We start from the raw sequence: 19,464 nt of genomic DNA on the forward strand, positions 1-19,464 counted from the left end.
TGACACACTCACACAGCCACACACACAGACACACACACACACTCACACTCAGACACACACTGACACACTCACACAGATACACACATCCTAACACACCAAATGTGTCAAAATGAAAAATGTGTAAATGGTCAGAAATGATTGTCATCCAGTGAAGGGCTGTAATGATGGCTGGGTGTGGGGCATCCCTCTCTCTTATACAAAGGGAAGGGGTCCATGCTGATGTTGTGTAGCCCCAATGGATCATTGACACTGGGCCTGAGCTAATTGCCCTGGCTGGGGAGTGGGTCTCGATGCGTTTGAAAATCCATGTCCAGAGGGTGGTGCGTGTCCCTAGGTCCCTGACAGGTGCCTTTGTTAATGGAGGCTTTGAATACAAGGGCAGAAGGAGAGTGTGATGGGGCAGCACCAAATGTTCATTAATGTTTGAGAGGGTGGAAAAGCTGCTTTCTGTTTCTGAGGGCGGAGAAGGCTGAGGGTTTGGGAGAGACTCTGACTGGGATGTACAAAGTGCAGAGGGACACACAGATCAAAATAGAGAGAAATGATTCTCATTAGGAGAAGGGGCAATAAGAATGGGGGTAATAAGGAGCAGGATGTTTCTGGAGGGGGGTTTAGAGTCATAGAGATGTACAGCATAGAAACAGACTCTTCAGTCCAACCCCATCTAGTCCCACCTGCCAGCACCCGGCCCATATCCCTCCAAACCCTTCCTATTCATATACCCATCCAGATGCCTCTTAAATGTTGTAATTGTACCAGCCTCCATCACATCCTCTGGCAGCTCATTCCATACACACCACCCTCTGCCTGAAAAAGTTGACCCTTAGATCTCTTTCATTTCTTTCCCCTCTCGCCCTAAACCTATGCCCTCTAGTTCTGGACTCCCCGATCCCAGGGAAAAGACTTTGTCTATTTATCCTGTCCATGCCCCTCATAATTTTGTAAACCTCTATAAGGTCTCCCCTCAGCCTCCGACGCTCCAGGGAAAACTCACCCTGCAACTCCCCCCTCACTGTGCCCCAACCCCCTCACTGTGCCCCATACCCCCCTCACTGTGCCCCACACCCCCTCACTGTGCCCCATCCCCTCACTGTGCCCCACACCCCCATCACTGTGCCCCATATCCCCCTCACTGTGCCCCACACCCCCCTCACTGTGACCCAACCCCCTCACTGTGACCCAACCCCCTCACTGTGCCCCACACCCCCCTCACTGTGACCCAACCCCCTCACTGTGACCCAACCCCCTCACTGTGACCCAACCCCATCACTGTGCCCCACAGCCCCCTCACTGTGACCCAACGCCCTCACTGTGCCCCACACCCCCCTCACTGTGCCCCACCCCATCACTGTGCCCCACACCCCCCTCACTGTGCCCCACCCCATCACTGTGCCCCACACCCCCTCACTATGCCCCACACCCCCTCACTGTGCCCCACCCCATCACTGTGCCCCACACCCCCTCACTGTGACCCACCCCCCTCACTGTGCCCCACACCCCCCTCACTGTGCCCCATCCCCCTCACTGTGACCCACACCCCCCTCACTGTGCCCCACACCCATCACTGTGCCCTGCACCCCCCTCACTGTGACCCAACCCCCTCACTGCGCCCCAGCCCCATCACTGTGCCCCACACCCCCCTCACTGTGCCCCACACCCCCCTCACTGTGCCCCACACCCCCCTCACTGTGCCCCACACCTCCTCACTGTGCCCCACCCCCATCACTGTGCCCCACACCCCTCACTGTGCCCCACACCCCTCACTGTGCCCCACACCCCCCTCACTGTGCCCCACACCCCCCTCACTGTGCCCCACACCCCCTCCCTGTGCCCCACACCCCCTCCCTGTGCCCTACACCCCCTCCCTGTGCCCTACACCCCTCACTGTGCCCCGCCCCCTCACTGTGCCCCACACCCCTCACTGTGCCCCGCCCCCTCACTGTGCCCCACACCCCTCACTGTGCCCTGCCCCCTCACTGTGCCCCGCCCCCTCACTGTGCCCCGCCCCCTCACTGTGCCCCACCCCCTCACTGTGCCCCACACCCCTCACTGTGCCCTGCCCCCTCACTGTGCCCCGCCCCCTCACTGTGCCCCACACCCCTCACTGTTCCCCACCCCCTCACTGTGCACCACACCCCCTCACTGTGCCCCGCCCCCTCACTGTGCCCCGCCCCCTCACTGTGCCACATACCCCTCACTGTGCCCTACACCCCCCTCACTGTGCCCCTACACCCCTCCCTGTGCCCTAACATCCTCACTGTGCCCCACACCCCTCTGTGCCCCTACACCCCTCCCTGTGCCCCAACCCCCTCACTGTGCCCCACACCCTCACTGTGCCCCTTCCCCTCCCTGTGCCCCAACTCCCTCCCTGTGCCCCAATCCCCTCCCTGTGCCCCTACACCCCTCCCTGTGCCCCAATCCCCTCCCTGTGCCCCACACCCTCACTGTGCCCCTTCCCCTCCCTGTGCCCCAACCCCCTCCCTGTGCCCCAATCCCCTCCCTGTGCCCCACCCCCGCCCTTGCCCCAACCCCCTCACTGTACCCCACCCCCCTCACTGTGCCCTACACCCCTCACTGTGCCCCAACCCCTCACTGTGCCCCACCCCCTCACTGTGCCCCACCCCCTCTTGTGCCCCACCCCCTCACTGTGTCCCAACCCCCTCACTGTGCCCCGCCCCCTCACTGTGCCCCACCCCCTCACTGTGCCACATACCCCTCACTGTGCCCTACACCCCCCTCACTGTGCCCCTACACCCCTCCCTGTGCCCTAACATCCTCACTGTGCCCCACACCCCTCTGTGCCCCTACACCCCTCCCTGTGCCCCAACCCCCTCACTGTGCCCCACACCCTCACTGTGCCCCTTCCCCTCCCTGTGCCCCTTCCCCTCCCTGTGCCCCAACTCCCTCCCTGTGCCCCAATCCCCTCCCTGTGCCCCTACACCCCTCCCTGTGCCCCAATCCCCTCCCTGTGCCCCAATCCCCTCCCTGTGCCCCTACACCCCTCCCTGTGCCCCAATCCCCTCCCTGTGCCCCAATCCCCTCCCTGTGCCCCACACCCTCACTGTGCCCCTTCCCCTCCCTGTGCCCCAACCCCATCCCTGTGCCCCAATCCCCTCCCTGTGCCCCACCCCCACCCTTGCCCCAACCCCCTCACTGTACCCCACCCCCCTCACTGTGCCCTACACCCCTCACTGTGCCCCAACCCCTCACTGTGCCCCACCCCCTCACTGTGCCCCTCCCCCTCTTGTGCCCCACCCCCTCACTGTGTCCCAACCCCCTCACTGTGCCCCGCCCCCTCACTGTACCACATCCCCTCACTGTGCCCTTCAGTGCCCAGTCCCCCTCACTGTGCCCCCTCAGTGCCCCACCCCCTCTCTGTGCCCCACTCCCTCACTGTGCCCCTCAGTGCCCAGTCCCCCTCAGTGCCCCACCCCCTCTCTGTGCCCCACTCCCTCACTGTGCCCCTCAGTGCCCAGTCCCCCTCAGTGCCCCACCCCCTCTCTGTGCCCCACCCCCTCACTGTGCCCCCTCAGTGCCCCACCCCCTCTCTGTGCCCCACCCCCTGCACTGTGCCCCCTCTCTGTGCCCCACCCCCACACTGTGTCCCCTCATTGCCCCACCCCCTCTCTGTGCCCCACCCCCTCACTGTGCCCCCTCAGTGCCCTGCCCCCTCACTGTGCCCCCTCATTGCCCTGCCCCCTCTGTGCCCCCTCAATGCCCTCCCCCCTCACTGTGCCCCCTCATTGCCCTGCCCCCTCACTGTGCTCCCTCAGTGCCCTGCCCCCTCACTGTGCCCCCTCATTGCCCTGACCCCTCACTGTGCCTCCTCAGTGCCTGCCCCCTCACTGTGCCCCTTCAGTGCCTGCCCCCTCACTGTGCCCCTTCAGTGCCCTGCCCCCTCACTGTGCTCCCTCAGTGCCCTGCCCCCTCACTGTGCCCCCTCATTGCCCTGACCCCTCACTGTGCCTCCTCAGTGCCTGCCCCCTCACTGTGTCCCCTTCAGTGCCCCACCCCCTCACTGTGTCCCCTCAGTGCCCCACCCCCTCACTGTGCCCCCTCAGTGCCCTGCCCCCCCCCCCCCCCACCCCGAGCACTGACCTACTTTCCGGCGCCGGGTGACCAGGCTGGGGTCGTTGAAGATCTGCTCCTCGTCATCGTGGATGAGGACCTTGCACTGCCGCAGGTACGGGGTGATCCGGGACGGTTCAATCACCGCCGTCAGCTTCGCCCGGTAATTCTCCAGATTGTTCCACAGCTCATTCCCGTCTGCTTCACTCTGATCCGACATCACTGTCACCCAGACCAGGCCAGGCCAGGCCAGACCAGACCAGACCAGACCAGGCCAGACTAGACCAGACCAGGCTAGACCAGGCCAGACCAGACCAGGCCAGACCAGACCAGGCCAGACCAGACCAGGCCAGACCAGACCAGACCAGGCCAGACTAGACCAGATCAGGCCAGACCAGACCAGACCAGACTAGACCAGATCAGGCCAAGCCAGACCAGGCCAGACCAGACCAGGCCAGACCAGGCCAGACCAGACCAGGCCAGACCAGGCCAGACTAGACCAGATCAGGCCAGACCAGACCACGCCTGACCAGACCAGACCAGGCCAGACCCGACCAGACCAGGCCAGACCAGGCCACTCCCTGAGGACAGGACACAAGCTCAATAACACCATCAGCCCACTCAGCCCATCCTTTACATCGTGCCTGGCCCGATTATCCTCTTGCCCATTTCCCTGCTTTTTCCCCATAACTGTCCGTTCCCATCCCGATTAAATATCTCACTGTCCCAGCCTGGAGTAGCCCTCTGTGTGAAACAATTACACAGATACACTGCCCTCTGAGACAAAACATTCCTCCTTATCTCTGTATTGAATATACAGTTATAGAGTTATACAGCATAGAAACAGGCCCTTCAGCCTGCCATCTCCATACTGACCCAACAAACTACACTAATCCCATTGACGTGCACTTGGTCCATAGCCTACTGTGCCCTGGCATTTTAAGTGCTCACCCAGATGTTTCTTAATCATTGAGAGAGTACCTGCCACCACCACATTCTCAGACAGCACGTTCCATATTTCCAACACTCTCTGTGTGAAAACAATTACCTCTCAAACCTGTAAATCACTTACTCCTCCCCCTTAAACTCTTACCCTCTGGCATTAGACACATCTGCCATGAGAAAGAGGTCCTCACAATCTACCTTATCTAACCCTCATAACTTTGGAAATCTCCATCAAATTCCCCTCAGCCTCCTCTGCTCCAAGGAGAACAGTCCCAATGTCTCCTCACAACTAACTTTTCATCCCAAACAACATCCTGATTAATCTTCTCTACATCTTCTCCACAGCAATCACATGCTTCCAATAATGTGATTACCAGAACTGCACACAATATTCTACCTGTGACTTAACCAATGATTTAAGTTGTAACAAGACTTCTGTGCTCCAGGCTAATAATGGCAAACATCCCATATGCCTTCATCAGCACCGTCTACCTGTACTGACACCTTCAGGGATCTATGGACTTGTACACCAAGGTCTGGACTCCCCACCATTCATTGTTTTTAGCCGTTATGGAGATCCAAAATGTATCATCTTGTAATTATCAGAATTATCGGTGAACTCCATCTGCCATTGCTCTGCCCAATTTACTACCTGATCGATATCAGACTGTGGCCTGAGACCACCGTCGTCACCAACAACAGCTCCACCAATTCTCGTGGCCTGAACAAACTTCCCAATTACACCGTCTACATTCACATTGCAAGACATTAATGTACATAACAGACAGCAAGGGTCCCAGCACTGATCCCTGCTGTACACCACTGGTCACAAACTCCCAATCACAAAACAAAACCCTCCACCATCACCCTTTGCTCACAATTTGGAAGCCAATGTTGGATCCAGTGTGTGAACCTGTCTTTGTTCTGATGGGCTCTGAACCTTGTGGACCAGCCTGACTGTAAACCAGATCACGAGTCCCACCAAGATATTTAATCACCTTTTCAAACAACTTGGTCAGCATCTCCCAGACAACCTACTCTGGCCATCCCTTTGCAATCTCTGCCTTACCAAATGTTGATCAATCCTGACTATCCAACAATTTTTTCCAATAATTTCCCTATTATTGACATTTGGAGATATTGCAGGAATTGCTTCCTAAATAAATAATGTGCTCTAAACCTTGCCTTTCACAAATAGATTCAGAGAAGCCACCTCCCAGAAACAACTTAAAAAAAACTTCTCCAGATTTCTGCTGCCTCAACATTCCATTATTGGATCTTTAACAATGTTACCGTCTCCATCTGAGACGAAAATGTGTTGCTGGTTAAAGCACAGCAGGTTAGGCAGCATCCAAGGAACAGGAAATTCGACGGATGAAGGGCTCTGGCCCGAAACGTCGAATTTCCTGTTCCTTGGATGCTGCCTGACCTGCTGTGCTTTAACCAGCAACACATTTTCAGCTCTGATCTCCAGCATCTGCAGACCTCACTTTTTCTTACGTCTCCATCTGAGACCCCAGTGAGAGTCAGTGTGTGTGGGAGTCACACCCCAGTGAGAGTCAGTGTGTGTGGGAGCTGTACCCCAGTGAGAGTCAGTGTGTGTGGGAGCTGTACCCCAGTGAGAGTCAGTGTGTGTGGGAGCTGTACCCCAGTGAGAGTCAGTGTGTATGGGACTGTAGTGAGAATCAGTGTGTGTGGGAGTGTACCGCAGTGAGAGTCAGTGTGTGTGGGACTGTACCCCAGTGAGAGTCAGTGTGTATGGGACTGTAGTGAGAGTCAGTGTGTGTGGGAGTGTACCGAAGTGAGAGTCAGTGTGTGTGGGAGCTGTATCCCAGTGAGAGTCAGTGTGTGTGGGACTGTACCCCAGTGAGAGTCAGTGTGTGTGGGAGCTGTACCCCAGTGAGAGTCAGTGTGTGTGGGACTGTACCCCAGTGAGAGTCAGTGTGTGTGGGAGCCGTACCCCAGTGAGAGTCAGTGTGTGTGGGACTGTACCCCAGTGAGAGTCAGTGTGTGTGGGAATGTACCCCAGTGAGAGTCAGTGTGTGTGGGAATGTACCCCAGTGAGAGTCAGTGTGTGTGGGAGCCGTACCCCAGTGAGAGTCAGTGTGTGTGGGACCTGTCATTTATGTAAGAATCTTTGACTAGAACAGAAATTATACATTTGCATGAAAGATCCAAAAATAATATAAATTTTTAGAACTGCTGCTGTGGTCTGTTTGCAAAGACCCCTATCCTTTGCTGTCAATGACACCTTCCTGAGATGGAAGGTCAGAGAAATGGTGCCTTTTTTGGGGGTGGAAGAGGGTTGGAGTGTTGGGCGGTTGTATCATTAAGAGCCACGTTTTAAACAATTAAACCATCTCCCCCTCAAACACCCCCATCCCCTGCCACCCCCCACCCTCTCATCAGGGTCTCAGACACTGGGTTCCCAGACTTTAGCAATAATTAACATTCTTACTCACCTTCACCCAAAGTCTGCCAGGAACGTGCCACAAGCTGACACACCGGCTACACAGCAGAAAGAGGAAGTTCCAATCAATTTGAGAGTCTGGATACTGTGGGTGGGGTAACTTAACAAAACACGAGACACAATGTCTCACCCACTTCCTGTCATTTGGAAGGCTTTGAGTGAGGCCATTCAGCCCATTGTGCCTGGCCTGGACCAGCTGTCAATACAAGGTGGTGACATAGTAGCGCAGTGATTTTATTTGATGATTATCACCACACCTCGATGGTGACAAGTTGCTGAGTTTGCTTCAGAGTTATACAGAAATATTATGACCCCCCTCTGGAGCAGGTGGGTCTTGAACCCAGACCTCGCAGTACACAGGCAACTTACATTTACTCAAATCGCTTGGAGATTGTGTCATGTTCGTCTGCATTTTGAATTCCTCAACACTCGGTGCAGAACAGTTATTGGCCACAGCATTTCTTCGCTGACGACCTGTTGGATTATAACCTGGTGTCGTGTGATTTTTAACTTTGTCTACCCCAGTCCAACATCACTTCCACGTGCTGGAATACTGACTGGGTCCTCTCAGCAAGATTGACTCAGGATCAGTGGGGGCTAGCCCCAGACTGTTCGGGCCAAATGGCAAGGGAAATATTTCCAGTCCGTGTCCATAGAGAGGTTTCAGCCAACGACGATCCAATTAGAGAGTTGGTCAGCTGCCCCAGTGTGTCTCTGAGAGATGGGGGGAGGGGTGGGGGGAAGGGTAATTCATTGCTGAGACATGGGCATCACCGGCTGGGTCAGCATTTAATGTCCTGACCCTAGTTGCCTTTAAGGTGGGGGTGAGTTACCTTGTTGAACCACTGCAGTCCACCCACTGTGGGTTGACCCACAATGCCCTGAGGGAGGGAATTCCAGGATTCTGACCCAGTGACACTGAAGGAACGGCGATATATTTCCAAGTTAGGATGGTGAGGGGCTCGGAGGGGAACTTGCAGGGGGTGGTGTTCCCATGTATCAACTGCCCTTGTCCTTCTAGATGGAAGTGAGTGATGTGACAGAAACGAGTCAACACTAAATAAGGTGTGCAGACTATTTATTCAAGCCATTAAAAAGTAAGGATAAGTAACTTTATTCGTGAGTATTAAAGCATTGCTTAAGAAACATTTTAAATCTGAGGAAGACAGTGTTATTGGAGCACAAACATGAGACCCATATTGGTCAGTTCCTCACAGTGCTCACACCTCGGTTGGGAGATGGGGGGGAGCTGGTCCAGGGTGTTGGGGGTGTGGTGGGGAGGGTAGGCAGGATGCTGGGGCAGGATCAGCTGTTTCCCTGGTAAAGCACTGAATGGGATCCTCTGGTCATAGGGTGACAGCCCTCAGCGCTAAAGGAATCAAGCTGGTTAAAAGGGGTCATGAAATAGCTTTAGCGAGCAGAGTTAAGGAAAATCCCAAAGCATTTATTCTTATATAAGAAGCAAGCGGGTAACTAGAGAAAGGATTGGTCCACTAAAAGATAATGAAGGAAGGCTGTGTGCTGAACCTGAGAGAATGGGTGAGATTCTGAATGTTTACTTTGCATCAGTGTTCACTGAGGAGAGGAACATGATGAATGTTGAGATTAGAGATAGAAGTTTGATTAGTCTGGATTACATTGGCATAAGTAGGGAAGATGTGTTGGGTAGGCTAGAGGTTATTGAGGTGGACAAATCCCCAGGACCGGATGGGATCTATCCCAGGTTGCTGAGGGAGGCGAGAGAGGAAATAGCTGGGGCCCTGACAGATATCTTTATGGCATCCTTAAATGCAGGTGAGGTACCAGAGGACTGGAAGGTTGCTCATGTTGTCCCCCTGTACAAGAAGGGTAGTAGGGATATTCCAGGTAACTACAGACCTGAGAGCCTGACGTCGGTGGTGGGGAAGTTGCTGGAGACGGTACTGACAGATAGGATCTATTTATATTTAGAAAAGAATGAGCTTATCAGTGATAAGCAACATGGTTTTGTCCGGGGGAGATCGTGCCTTACCAACTTAATTCTTATCTCAAGAAGGTTGGAATATAAAAGCATCGTTGTGCTACTGAGACTTTATAAAGCTCTGGTTAGGCCCCATTTGGAGTATTGTGTCCAGTTTTGGTCCCCACACCTCAGGAAGGACATACTGGCACTGGAACGTGTCCAGCGGAGATTCACACGGATGATCCCTGGAATGGTTGGTCTAACATACGAGGAATGGCTGAGGATCCTGGGATTGTATTCATTGGAGTTTAGAAGATTAAGGGGAGACTTAATAGGAACTTACAAGATAATACTTGGCTTGGAAAGGGTGGACGCTAGGAAATTGTTTCCGTTAGGCGAGGAGACTAGGACCCGTGGACACAGTCTTAAAATTAGAGGGGGTCAATTCAGAACAGAAATGTGGAGACATTTCTTCAGCCAGAGAGCGGTGGCCCTGTGGAATTCATTGCCGCAGTGTAATGGAGGCCAGGACGCTAAATGTCTTCAAGGCAGAGATTGATAAATTCTTGTTGTCTCGAGGAATTAAGGGCTACGGGGAGAATGCGGGTAAGTGGAGTTGAAATGCCCATCAGCCATGATTGAATGGCGGAGTGGACTCGATGGGCCGAATGGCCTTACTTCCACTCCTATGTCTTATGGAAATGACCAAGTTGATAGATGAAGGGCTGTTGGTGTCATATACATGGACTTTAGTAAGGCATTTGATGAGGTTCCCCATTGTAGACTAATGGAGATAGTGAAGTCACATGGTGTGCAGGGTGTTCTAGCTAGGTGGATAAAGAACTGGTTGAGCAACAAGAGACAGAGAGTAGTAGTTGAAGGGAGTCTCTCAAAATGGAGAAAGGTGACCAGTGGTGTTCCACAGGGGTCAGTGTTGGGGTCACTGTTGTTGGTAATATACATAAGTGATCTAGAAGAGGGTACTGTTGGTATGATCAGCAAGTTTGCAGATCATACGAAGATTGGTGGAGGAGCAGAAAGCATAAGGGACTGTCAGAGAATACAGGAGGATATAGATAGACTGGAGAGCTGGGTGAAAAAGTGACAGATGGCTTTCAATCCAGACAAATGTGAGGTGATGCATTTAGGCAAGCCTAATTCTAGAGCGAATTCTACAATGAATGGAAGAGCCTTGGGAAAAGTTGATGGGTAGAGAGATCTGGGAGTGTAGGTCCATTGTACCCTGAAGGTTGCTGCGCAGGTGGATAGAGTGGTCAAGAAGGCATATAGTATGTTTGTCTTCATTGGACGGGGTATTGAGTATAAGAGCTGGCAAGTCATGTTAAAATTGTACAAGATATTGGTTTGGCGACATTTAGAATATTGTGTACAGTTCTGGTCGCGACATTACCAAAAGGATGTGGACGCTTTGGAGAGGGTGCAGAGAAGGTTTATGAGGATGTTGCCTGGTATGGAAGGTGCTAGCTATGAAGAGAGGTTGAGTAAGTTAGGTTTATTTTCACTAGAAAAAAGGAGATTGAGGGGGGACCTGATTGAGGTCTACAAAATCATGAAGGGTATAGACAGGGTGGATCGAGACAAGCTTTTTCCCAGGGTGAAGGATTCAGTAACGAGAGGTCATGCTTTCAAGGTGAGACGTGGAAAGTTTAAGGGGATACATGCGGCAAGTACTTCACACAGAGGGTGATGGACGTTTGGAACGTGTTGCCAGCAGAGGTGGTAGAGGCAGGCACGGTAGATTCATTTAAGATGCGTCTGGACAGATGCATGAGCAGGTGGGGAGCAGAGGGATACAGATGCTTAGGAATTGACTGACAGGTTTAGACAGTACATTTGGATCAGCTCAGGCTTAGAGGGTCGAAGGGCCTATTCCTGGGCTGTAAATGTTCTTTGTTCTTTGTTAAACTGGCTTCCAAACAGGGCTGACAGGAGCGGCCAGGTCTGGCTACACGTTTAACACGTCGTCATCTTGACACCCAGCACCTGCAATTATAACAAAAGAGAGAAAGCGCTGGAGAAACTCAGCAGGTCTGGCAGTATCTGTACAGAGAGAGAGAAAAATAGAGTTAACATCTTGAGCCAAGCAAGCCTTCTTCAGAACGGATCGTATCGAGGGAAAGGAGGTATATATACTGATGGGCAGGCAGGGGGGTGGACAACAAATCCTGAGCCAACCAGTGATACCCACAGCTCACAATGAATTAAAACAAACCAAGACAGAATGACAGTTTGGCAGAACATGGGATGGTTGATGGCTGAGTGTGTGGGAGCTCAGATAAAGATCAGGAAGGTGCTCAGGCCCTAGAATTATTGAATTTGATATTGAGTCTGGGGGGCCTTCAGGGTCCTCGAGTGGAAGATGAGGCACTGTTCTTCCAGCCCACACTGAGCTTCACTGGAGCACTGCCTGAGGCAGAGATGTTGGCCAGGGAACAGGGTGGGGTGTTAAAGGGGCAGGTAACTGGGAGCTCAGGGTCTTTTTGTGGGCAGAGTGTCGATGTTCTGTGAAGTGGTCTCCCAGTCTCAGCTTGGTTTTCCCAATGTAGAGGAGATCACACTGTGAGCAGGGAATGCAGCAGACCAGGTCAAGCACCGCTTTTTCTGGAAGGTGTGTCCTGACCCTTGGATGCTGAGGAGGGAGGAGATAAATGGGCAGGTGGGTGTGTGACACCTCCTGCGTTTACAGGGTAAGGTGCCGTGGGGGGGGGCGGGCGGGTGGGGGGATTGTTGGGAATGAAGGTGGAGTGGATCAGGGTGTCCCTGCGTAATGCGGGCGGGGGGTGAAATTAATGTCTGGTGGTGGCATCTCACTGGAGATGCTGGAAATGGAGGCTAATGATCTTCTGGGCGTGGATGCCAATGGTGGTGTGTTGGGGGGGGGGGGGGGGGGGGGGGGGAAAGAGAGGAGGGCGGAAGTGTGGGAGATAGGTCAGTCCTGATAGAGTGCCCTGTCAACAATGGTGCTGGGGAATCCTCAGTTGAGGAACAAAGGGGAAATTTCAGAGACTCCCTGGTCTAAGTTGGCATCAGAACAGACGTGGCAGGTACGGAGGAACTGGGAGAATGGAATAGTCTTTATAAGAAGCAGGGTGTGAGGATGTACAGTCAGGGTAACTGTGGGAGCCAGTGGGTTTTGTACTGGATATTGGTGGTCACTCTACCCCAGAACAGCAACTGTTGTTGAGGAAGGGAAGGGAGGAATCGGAAACGGGCCAGGTGCAGGCGAGATCAGGGTGGAATATAGAAGCAAAATTAATTATTTTGCCAATTGCAATTATTATCGTACCCATGTCCACAATCTAACTTGGGAGTGTCCAAGACATTATAAAGGAATCTTTACTCTGTATCTAACCCCGTGCTGTCTCTGTCCTGGGAGTGTTTGATGGGGACAGTGTAGAGGGAGGTTTACTCTGTATCTAACCCTGTGCTGTCCCTGTCCCTGGGAGTGTTTGATGGGGACAGTGTAGAGGGAAGTTTACTCTGTATGTAACCCCCGTGCTGTCCCTGGGAGTGTTTGATGGGGACAGTGTAGAAGGAGATTTACTCTGTATCTAACCCCGTGCTGTCCCTGTCAATGGGAGTGTTTGATGGGGTCAGTGTAGAGGGAGGTTTACTCTGTATCTAACCCCGTGCTGTCCCTGTCCTAGGAGTGTTTGATGAGGGGGACAGTGTAGAGAGAGCTTTACTCTGCATCTAACCCCATGCTGTCCCTGTCCTAAGAGTATTGACAGGGATAGTATTGGGGAGCTTTAATTTTAGTTTAATGAGTAGAGGAAGCTTTACTTTGAGTTTAGCTGTCTTGTATTCTTGTTCGAAGCTATTGATGGTGATCGTTAAGATTGCAGACAATGAAGTTCACATTTCACTTCTCCATTTCAGTTCAGATGATGTCGATTTGAGCAACATGATGTTCATCTTAACCCTTTCATTACTGATTCCATTGACTTGAACAGCTCTATTCCCTGGGACTGTGGAGCTGGTCATTACACAACCAGGACTCCCAGTGATGGGGGGTGGGGGGGCAGTGGCTGCTGTTCTGGTGAGGGGAGCAGCTGGAGGCAATCCCATTCCTACCAGCTGGTTCGTGGGCAGAGAACAGGTTTCAGCCGAATTGCTAACAGCACCTGCCTGATCTCTTCGACACACGGAACAACAGGGGACACTCGCTCAGAGCTGGGAGTGGGATTACATCCAAGGAAAAAGGGAGAAGGAATTCAAAATACCAACACCCCACCACAAACAGAGTACCAGAGAAACTCGACAGGTCCAGCAGCTGCTGCTAAGTTCACATCTTGAATTCCAATCATCCCTTCCAATACCCAGACTTTTACTTTGCACCTGGGAGTTTCAGAATTTTGGGAAAATTCTTTCAAGGGATGTGGTGTTGCTGGTTTACCAGCATTTATTGCCCGTTCCCAGTTGCCCCCCCTTGAGACGGTGGGGGTGAGCTGCCTTCTTGAACCGCTGCAGTCCATGTGCTGCAAGTTGACCCACAATGCCCTGAGGGAGGGAATTCCAGGATTTTGACCCAGTGACACTGAAGGAACGGCGATATATTTCCAAGTCAGGACGGTGAGTGGCTCGGAGGGGAACGTGCAGGGGGTGGGGTTCCCATGTATCTGCTGCCCCTTGTCCTTCTGGATGGAATTGGCTGTGGGTTTGGAAAGGTGCTATTGAAAGATCCGAAGTGAGTTGTTGTAGGTAGAACCCCATACTGTTACTGGTGGACAGAATGAACACAACGTTGTACGGGCGGCCAATCAAGCCGGCTGCTTTGTTCCTGGATAGAGTCAAGCTCGAGATCCCAGTCACAAACCACCCTCAGGGCCGCACTGCATACCGAGTACTGATGGAATGACAATGGCATTGTGTTGCTGTGATGATCTCTGTTGGCAGGTGGCTCAGTGGTTAGCACTGCTCCCTCACAGCCCCAGGGACCCAGGTTTGATTCCAGCCTGTTTGATTCTCCCAGTGCCTGCATGGGTTTCCTCCCACAGTCCAAAGATGTGCCAGGTTAGGGTGGATTGGCCATGGGAAATTGCTCATGTTTTTAGATTAGATTACTTAGTGTGGAAACAGGCCCACCGACCTGCAACCCACCCATACCCCTACATTTACCCCATACCTAACACTACGGGCAATTTACCATGGCCAATTCACCTGGACTGTGGGAGGAAACCGGAGCACCCGGAGGAAACCCACGCAGACACGGGGAGAATGTGCAAACTCCACACAGTCAGTCGCCTGAGGCGGGAACTGAACCCGGGTCTCTGGCACTGTGAGGCAGCAGTGCTAACCACTGTGCCACCGTGCTGCCCACTGTTCAGGGATGTGTGGGAAATGCAAGGTTACTGGGATAGGGTAGGGAGGGTGTGATGCTCTTTGGAGGGTCAGTATGGACTTGTTGGGCACAATCATCTGCTTCCACACTGCAGGGATTCTGTGATTCACCATCAAGAGCTGGCAGGAGAATGGGACCTCTGTCTGAACTGCAGACCAACTACTGCCACTCGCTGGAGGGGCAGAGAGAGAGCGAGAGCAGCAGAGCAGCAGTCTGCTGGCACTGGTGAAGCATCAGGACTTTCTGAAGATGTTCCTCCTGAAACCTGTTCAGAGAGAAATGCTGCACACCTTCCTCCAGATCAACACCACACCCAACCATAATCAGACACTTAACTCCCTCCCCCCAACACGTGGCAGTGAGGAAGGCTGCAGAGCCCCATTCACTCTTCCCACCATCCCTGCAGGATCAACACAATCCATCTGTAACTTATAAAATAACCTTTATTAAAACATCATGTGTGTTTTGCTACAGCAATGAGAACTGACCCAATTAAACAGGGTCCAAGGAGACAACAATGAGAACACAATCTGTAACACTTTCTGAACAGCATTATTGACTGCACCTGCAGAAAATACCTGTCGACCCTCATGACTAAACCCTGACAGGAATGACTGAATCCCCTTCCTGCAGCTGTTTGTACACTGTGTCTGCTCATCAAATCCGAGTTAGTATTCCAGGGGAAAGCTCCTCCATACTGTTCCTGCTTCCAAACACAACGAGGGGAAACGATCCATAAACCTGGGAATTCCTCTCCTGAAATCAGAAAGAACACATCACTACAACTTGACAGTGACACAGGGGCCATCCCTCACCCAGCCCACTCGACCTGGGGACTGAGCTTCACTCTCGCCTCCTGTTACTGAAGCCATCTGCAAAACCCTCTGTCCCCCCTCGACCCCCAAACAGCCAGGCGGTAGATACTGCACCATTGCCACAGGGTCTCCAGCCCCTTCCATTCCACCTCCCCCACCCATCTCTGAACCCTGCCACCAGGCCCAGCCCCCAGGTCCCTAAACCCGCCCCCAGGCTGAGCTGGCCTCCTTTCTGGATGTAACCTGGGCGATTCCATGAGCACAGTGCAGGTAGTTGGACGATGTGGCTGGAGAACAGGATCATGGTGCTCAGTAGATTTGGTTAGTGAAGCAGCAAACCGGCCAATGCTGATGAACAGCACAGGAAGAGGCCACAGCCCCAGCCAGACAGCGGTGGGCTTCCTGTTCCCCATGAGCAGCCTGCCTACCCCTCACTCACACAGACAGAAAACAGGAGCAGGAGGCAGCCATTCGGCCCTTCGAGCCTTCTCCACCATGGCTGATCATTCAATCTCGGTATCCCATTCCCTCGATCCTGTTAGCCACAAGGTCCGGCTCCCTCTTGAATCTATCTAATGAACTGGCCCAACAGCTTCGTTTGGGGGGGGGGGGGGGGAACGGGGACACACTCCACAGTTCACACCTCTGAGTGGAGAAATTCTTCCTCATCTCAGTTCTGAATTACCCCTAAATTTTAGATGGTGACCCCTAGTTCTGGACTTTAACATTTTTTCCTGCATCTAGCCTGTCCTGTTCCATCAGGATTTTATATCTTTCTGGGAGATCACACCCCCCCCCACCACTTATTCTTCTAAATTCCAGTCTTTCCTCATCTGTCAGTCCTGCTATCCCAGGAATCAGTCTGTTGAACCTTTGCTGGACTCACTCAATAACACGAATGTCCTTCTTCAGACCAGGAGACCAAAACTGCACATAATACTCAAGGTATGGCCTCACCAAGACTCTGTGTAACTGCAGCAAGACATCCTTACTCCGATACTCAAACCCTCTCACTACGGAGGCCAGCATGTCATTATCCTTCCTCTCCGCCTGCTGTACCCGGGTCTTGGTTCACCCATATTCCTTCCTCCGGCTTCCCTTCTCACAGTCTCCTTTGATGAAATAATTCCCATCTGCCTCAAACAGGCAACCCCCTGATCAAGATTCTTCCCCAAGAGGAAACATTCCTTCAATCCAGGTGGTTGTCGAGTGAATCCTCTCTGAACCGTTTCCAATATGCCCGCATCCTTCCTTAAGTGGAGACTACCCCAGACCCTGTCTGGCCACAGCCCTGTGTAACTAAAGCATAACCTCCAATGTTTTCTATCCACTTCCCCTCACCATAAACAATACCATTCCATTAGCATTCCCAGTTGTTTGCAGGACCTGAACACGGACTTGCTGTGACTCATGCACCAAGACATTTGTTGTTCAGGTAGCATGCTTTTCTCATCTTCCTGCCAAAATAAACCACTTCACATTTTCCCAGATCTTTGTCGACTTACTTAATCTACCCATATCCTTTTGCAGCTTTTTTGTCTTCTACACAGAATGTTTTCCTAAAAGCCTTTCCAGCTGCCTAGCACTAATTAGGAATTAAATCTTAGAGGCTGAAATGTCTGCTCTGTTTCTTCTGTAGCACTCAGACTCAGATTCTCGCTGCACCCCTACAACACAACTCTCACAGAGATACATACAAAGCAGCTCAGCCTCTCAGAATCCCAAGTGTGGAAGCAGGCCATTCGGCCCATTGCACCCATACCAACCCTTCAAACAGCATTCCAGCCAGACCCATGGCTAATCCACACACCCCGGAGATCCCTGGACACTACAGGGCAAATTTTCCATGGCCAACTATCTGACCGGCACATCGCTGGATTGTGGGAGGAAACTGGAGCACCCGAAGGAAACCCACGCAGACACGGGGAGAATGTGCAAACTTTACACAGACAGTTGCCTGAGGCTGGAATTGAATCCGGGTCCCTGACACAGTGAGGCAGCAGTGCTAACCACTGAGCCACTGCTTCTGATCACCAGCGACAGGAACATCCTGACAGGTAAATCCTACTGCTGTCATATCCACCTGAGAGAAAGGTGTAGATCCTTTGGTCACTGAAATACGACAGAAGATGGTGGCTGATGGGAAATGTTCATCCTGGAATTCAGTTACTAGCGGCGTACTGCAAGGATCTATTTTGGGGCCACTGCTGTTTGTCATTTTAATAAACGACCTGAATGAGGGCGTGGAAGGATGGATCAGTACATTTGCGGATGACACTAAGGTCAATAGAGTTGTGGATAGTGCTGAAGGATGTTGTAGGTACAGAGGAACATAGATTAGACGCAGAGACAGGCAGAGAGGTGGCAAATGGAGTTTAATGCAGCAAGGCGTGAGGTGGTTCACTTTGAAGGAGTAACAGGAATGCAGAGTACTGGGTGATTGGGAAGATCCTTGGTAGTGTAGATGAGCAGAGGGATCTCTGTGTCCATGTACATAGATCCCTCAAAGTTACCATTCAGGTTGATAGGGTTGTTAAGAAGGCATACAGCGTGTTGGCTTTGATCGAGTTTCGGAGCCATGAGGTCATGCTGCAGCTGTACAAAACGCTGCACTTGGAGTATTGCGTACATTTCTGGTCACATTATAGGACAGATGTGGGAGCTTTGGAAAGGGTTTGGAGATTTACTAGGATGTTGCCTGGTATGGAGGGAAGGTCTTATGAGGAAAGGCTGAGGGACTTGAGGCTGTTTTCATTGGAAAGAAGGTTGAGTTGAGTTAATTGAGACATATAAGGTAATCAAAGGGTTAGATCGGGTGGACAGTGGGAGCCTTTTTCCTTGGATGGAGATGGCTAGCACAAGGGAGCATAATTTTAAATTGAGGGCTGACAGATATAGGACAGATATCAGAGGTAGTTTCTTTACTCAGAGTAGTAGGGGTGTGGACCGCACTGCCTGCAACAGTTGTACACTTGCTAACTTTATGGGCCATTTAAATGGTCATTAGATAGGCACATGGACGAGAATGGAATGATGTAGGTTAGATCAGCTTCAGATTGGGTTCACAGTACAGTGCAGCATCGAGGGCTGAAGGGCCTGTACCGCGCTGGCATATTCGATGTTGTACTGCTTTGAGCTGGAGATGGGGAGATCTGCCCAATGTGTCTCCCACAACCAATACCACTTTAATGGCCAAATAACCTTTTTTTTTTAAAAAGAGTCTCCTGGCTGTTAGTAGGATCTGGCTCACTGTCGACCCGACGCTACATTGCAGACCTCCTCACCGGCTGGGAAACGTTTTTGGGACGTTCCAAGAACTGTACAGCTATTGAGAAATGCATGGCCTTCATTGACTTACTCTCACTCACTGGTGCCTGTGAGCTTTTCAATTGCTCATCACCCTGCACCAACATATTTCACTGTTAAGAATCAGTGAACAGAAATGAGGCTAAACTCCAGGACTTGGTTTAAGATAATGAGTTAATACTGTGTATTTCTCAATGACAAACAGCCACAGAAAAGTTGCAACATCAGAAACTACTTTCATTCTCAGTCATTCTCAGTCACTTGCAATTTTCGCTGACAGCTGACCATTTTGTCCCTGGGGAATCTCTCAGTGTTTCTTCCTTGGCCGGAGGTTCCACCTGGGCACCACGTCTGTCCCACGTTTGGGGGCCACTGTTTGTTCTGGGGTAACGGTCTGTTCGGAGGGAGACTGATCCTCCGTTGTTTCCTGTTGAATTAATAAAGCAGCAACATTATAATATAGTAAACAACAGACAAACCCCGGTCCCATCGGCCATTCGTCACATGAATCACAACAGCAACTTCTCAACCATGAGAGTATCCCAGCTCGGTCAGA

The 19,464-nt window shown here is 52.1% G+C and overlaps 2 protein-coding genes across 8 annotated transcripts in view; both read right to left on the reverse strand.

The window, feature by feature from the left end:
- Positions 1 to 7,523, reverse strand: part of card9 (caspase recruitment domain family, member 9) — a 32,555-nt gene extending 25,032 nt beyond the window's left edge. For all 4 annotated transcript variants that reach the window (XM_060841626.1, XM_060841625.1, XM_060841624.1 and 1 more), the window contains exons 1-2: positions 7,476 to 7,523; positions 4,099 to 4,649 (exon numbers count right to left, since the gene is read on the reverse strand). In XM_060841626.1, the coding sequence (XP_060697609.1) occupies positions 4,099 to 4,288 (190 nt within the window). In that variant the 5' untranslated portion in view covers positions 4,289 to 4,649; positions 7,476 to 7,523. The remainder of the gene's footprint in view (positions 1 to 4,098; positions 4,650 to 7,475) is intronic.
- A 7,689-nt stretch (positions 7,524 to 15,212) lies between these two features.
- Positions 15,213 to 19,464, reverse strand: part of snapc4 (small nuclear RNA activating complex, polypeptide 4) — a 47,446-nt gene continuing 43,194 nt past the window's right edge. For 3 of the 4 annotated variants that reach the window (XM_060841629.1, XM_060841627.1, XM_060841630.1), the window contains 2 exons: positions 19,194 to 19,335; positions 15,213 to 15,543 (listed from right to left, as the gene is read on the reverse strand). In XM_060841629.1, the coding sequence (XP_060697612.1) occupies positions 19,216 to 19,335 (120 nt within the window). In that variant the 3' untranslated portion in view covers positions 15,213 to 15,543; positions 19,194 to 19,215. Of the gene's footprint in view, positions 15,544 to 19,173; positions 19,336 to 19,464 lie in introns of all 4 variants that reach the window. The other variant, XM_060841628.1, reaches the window with a different exon arrangement.

Source organism: Hemiscyllium ocellatum, chromosome 21 (genome assembly GCF_020745735.1).
Source record: "Hemiscyllium ocellatum isolate sHemOce1 chromosome 21, sHemOce1.pat.X.cur, whole genome shotgun sequence".
Lineage (NCBI taxonomy): Eukaryota > Metazoa > Chordata > Chondrichthyes > Orectolobiformes > Hemiscylliidae > Hemiscyllium > Hemiscyllium ocellatum.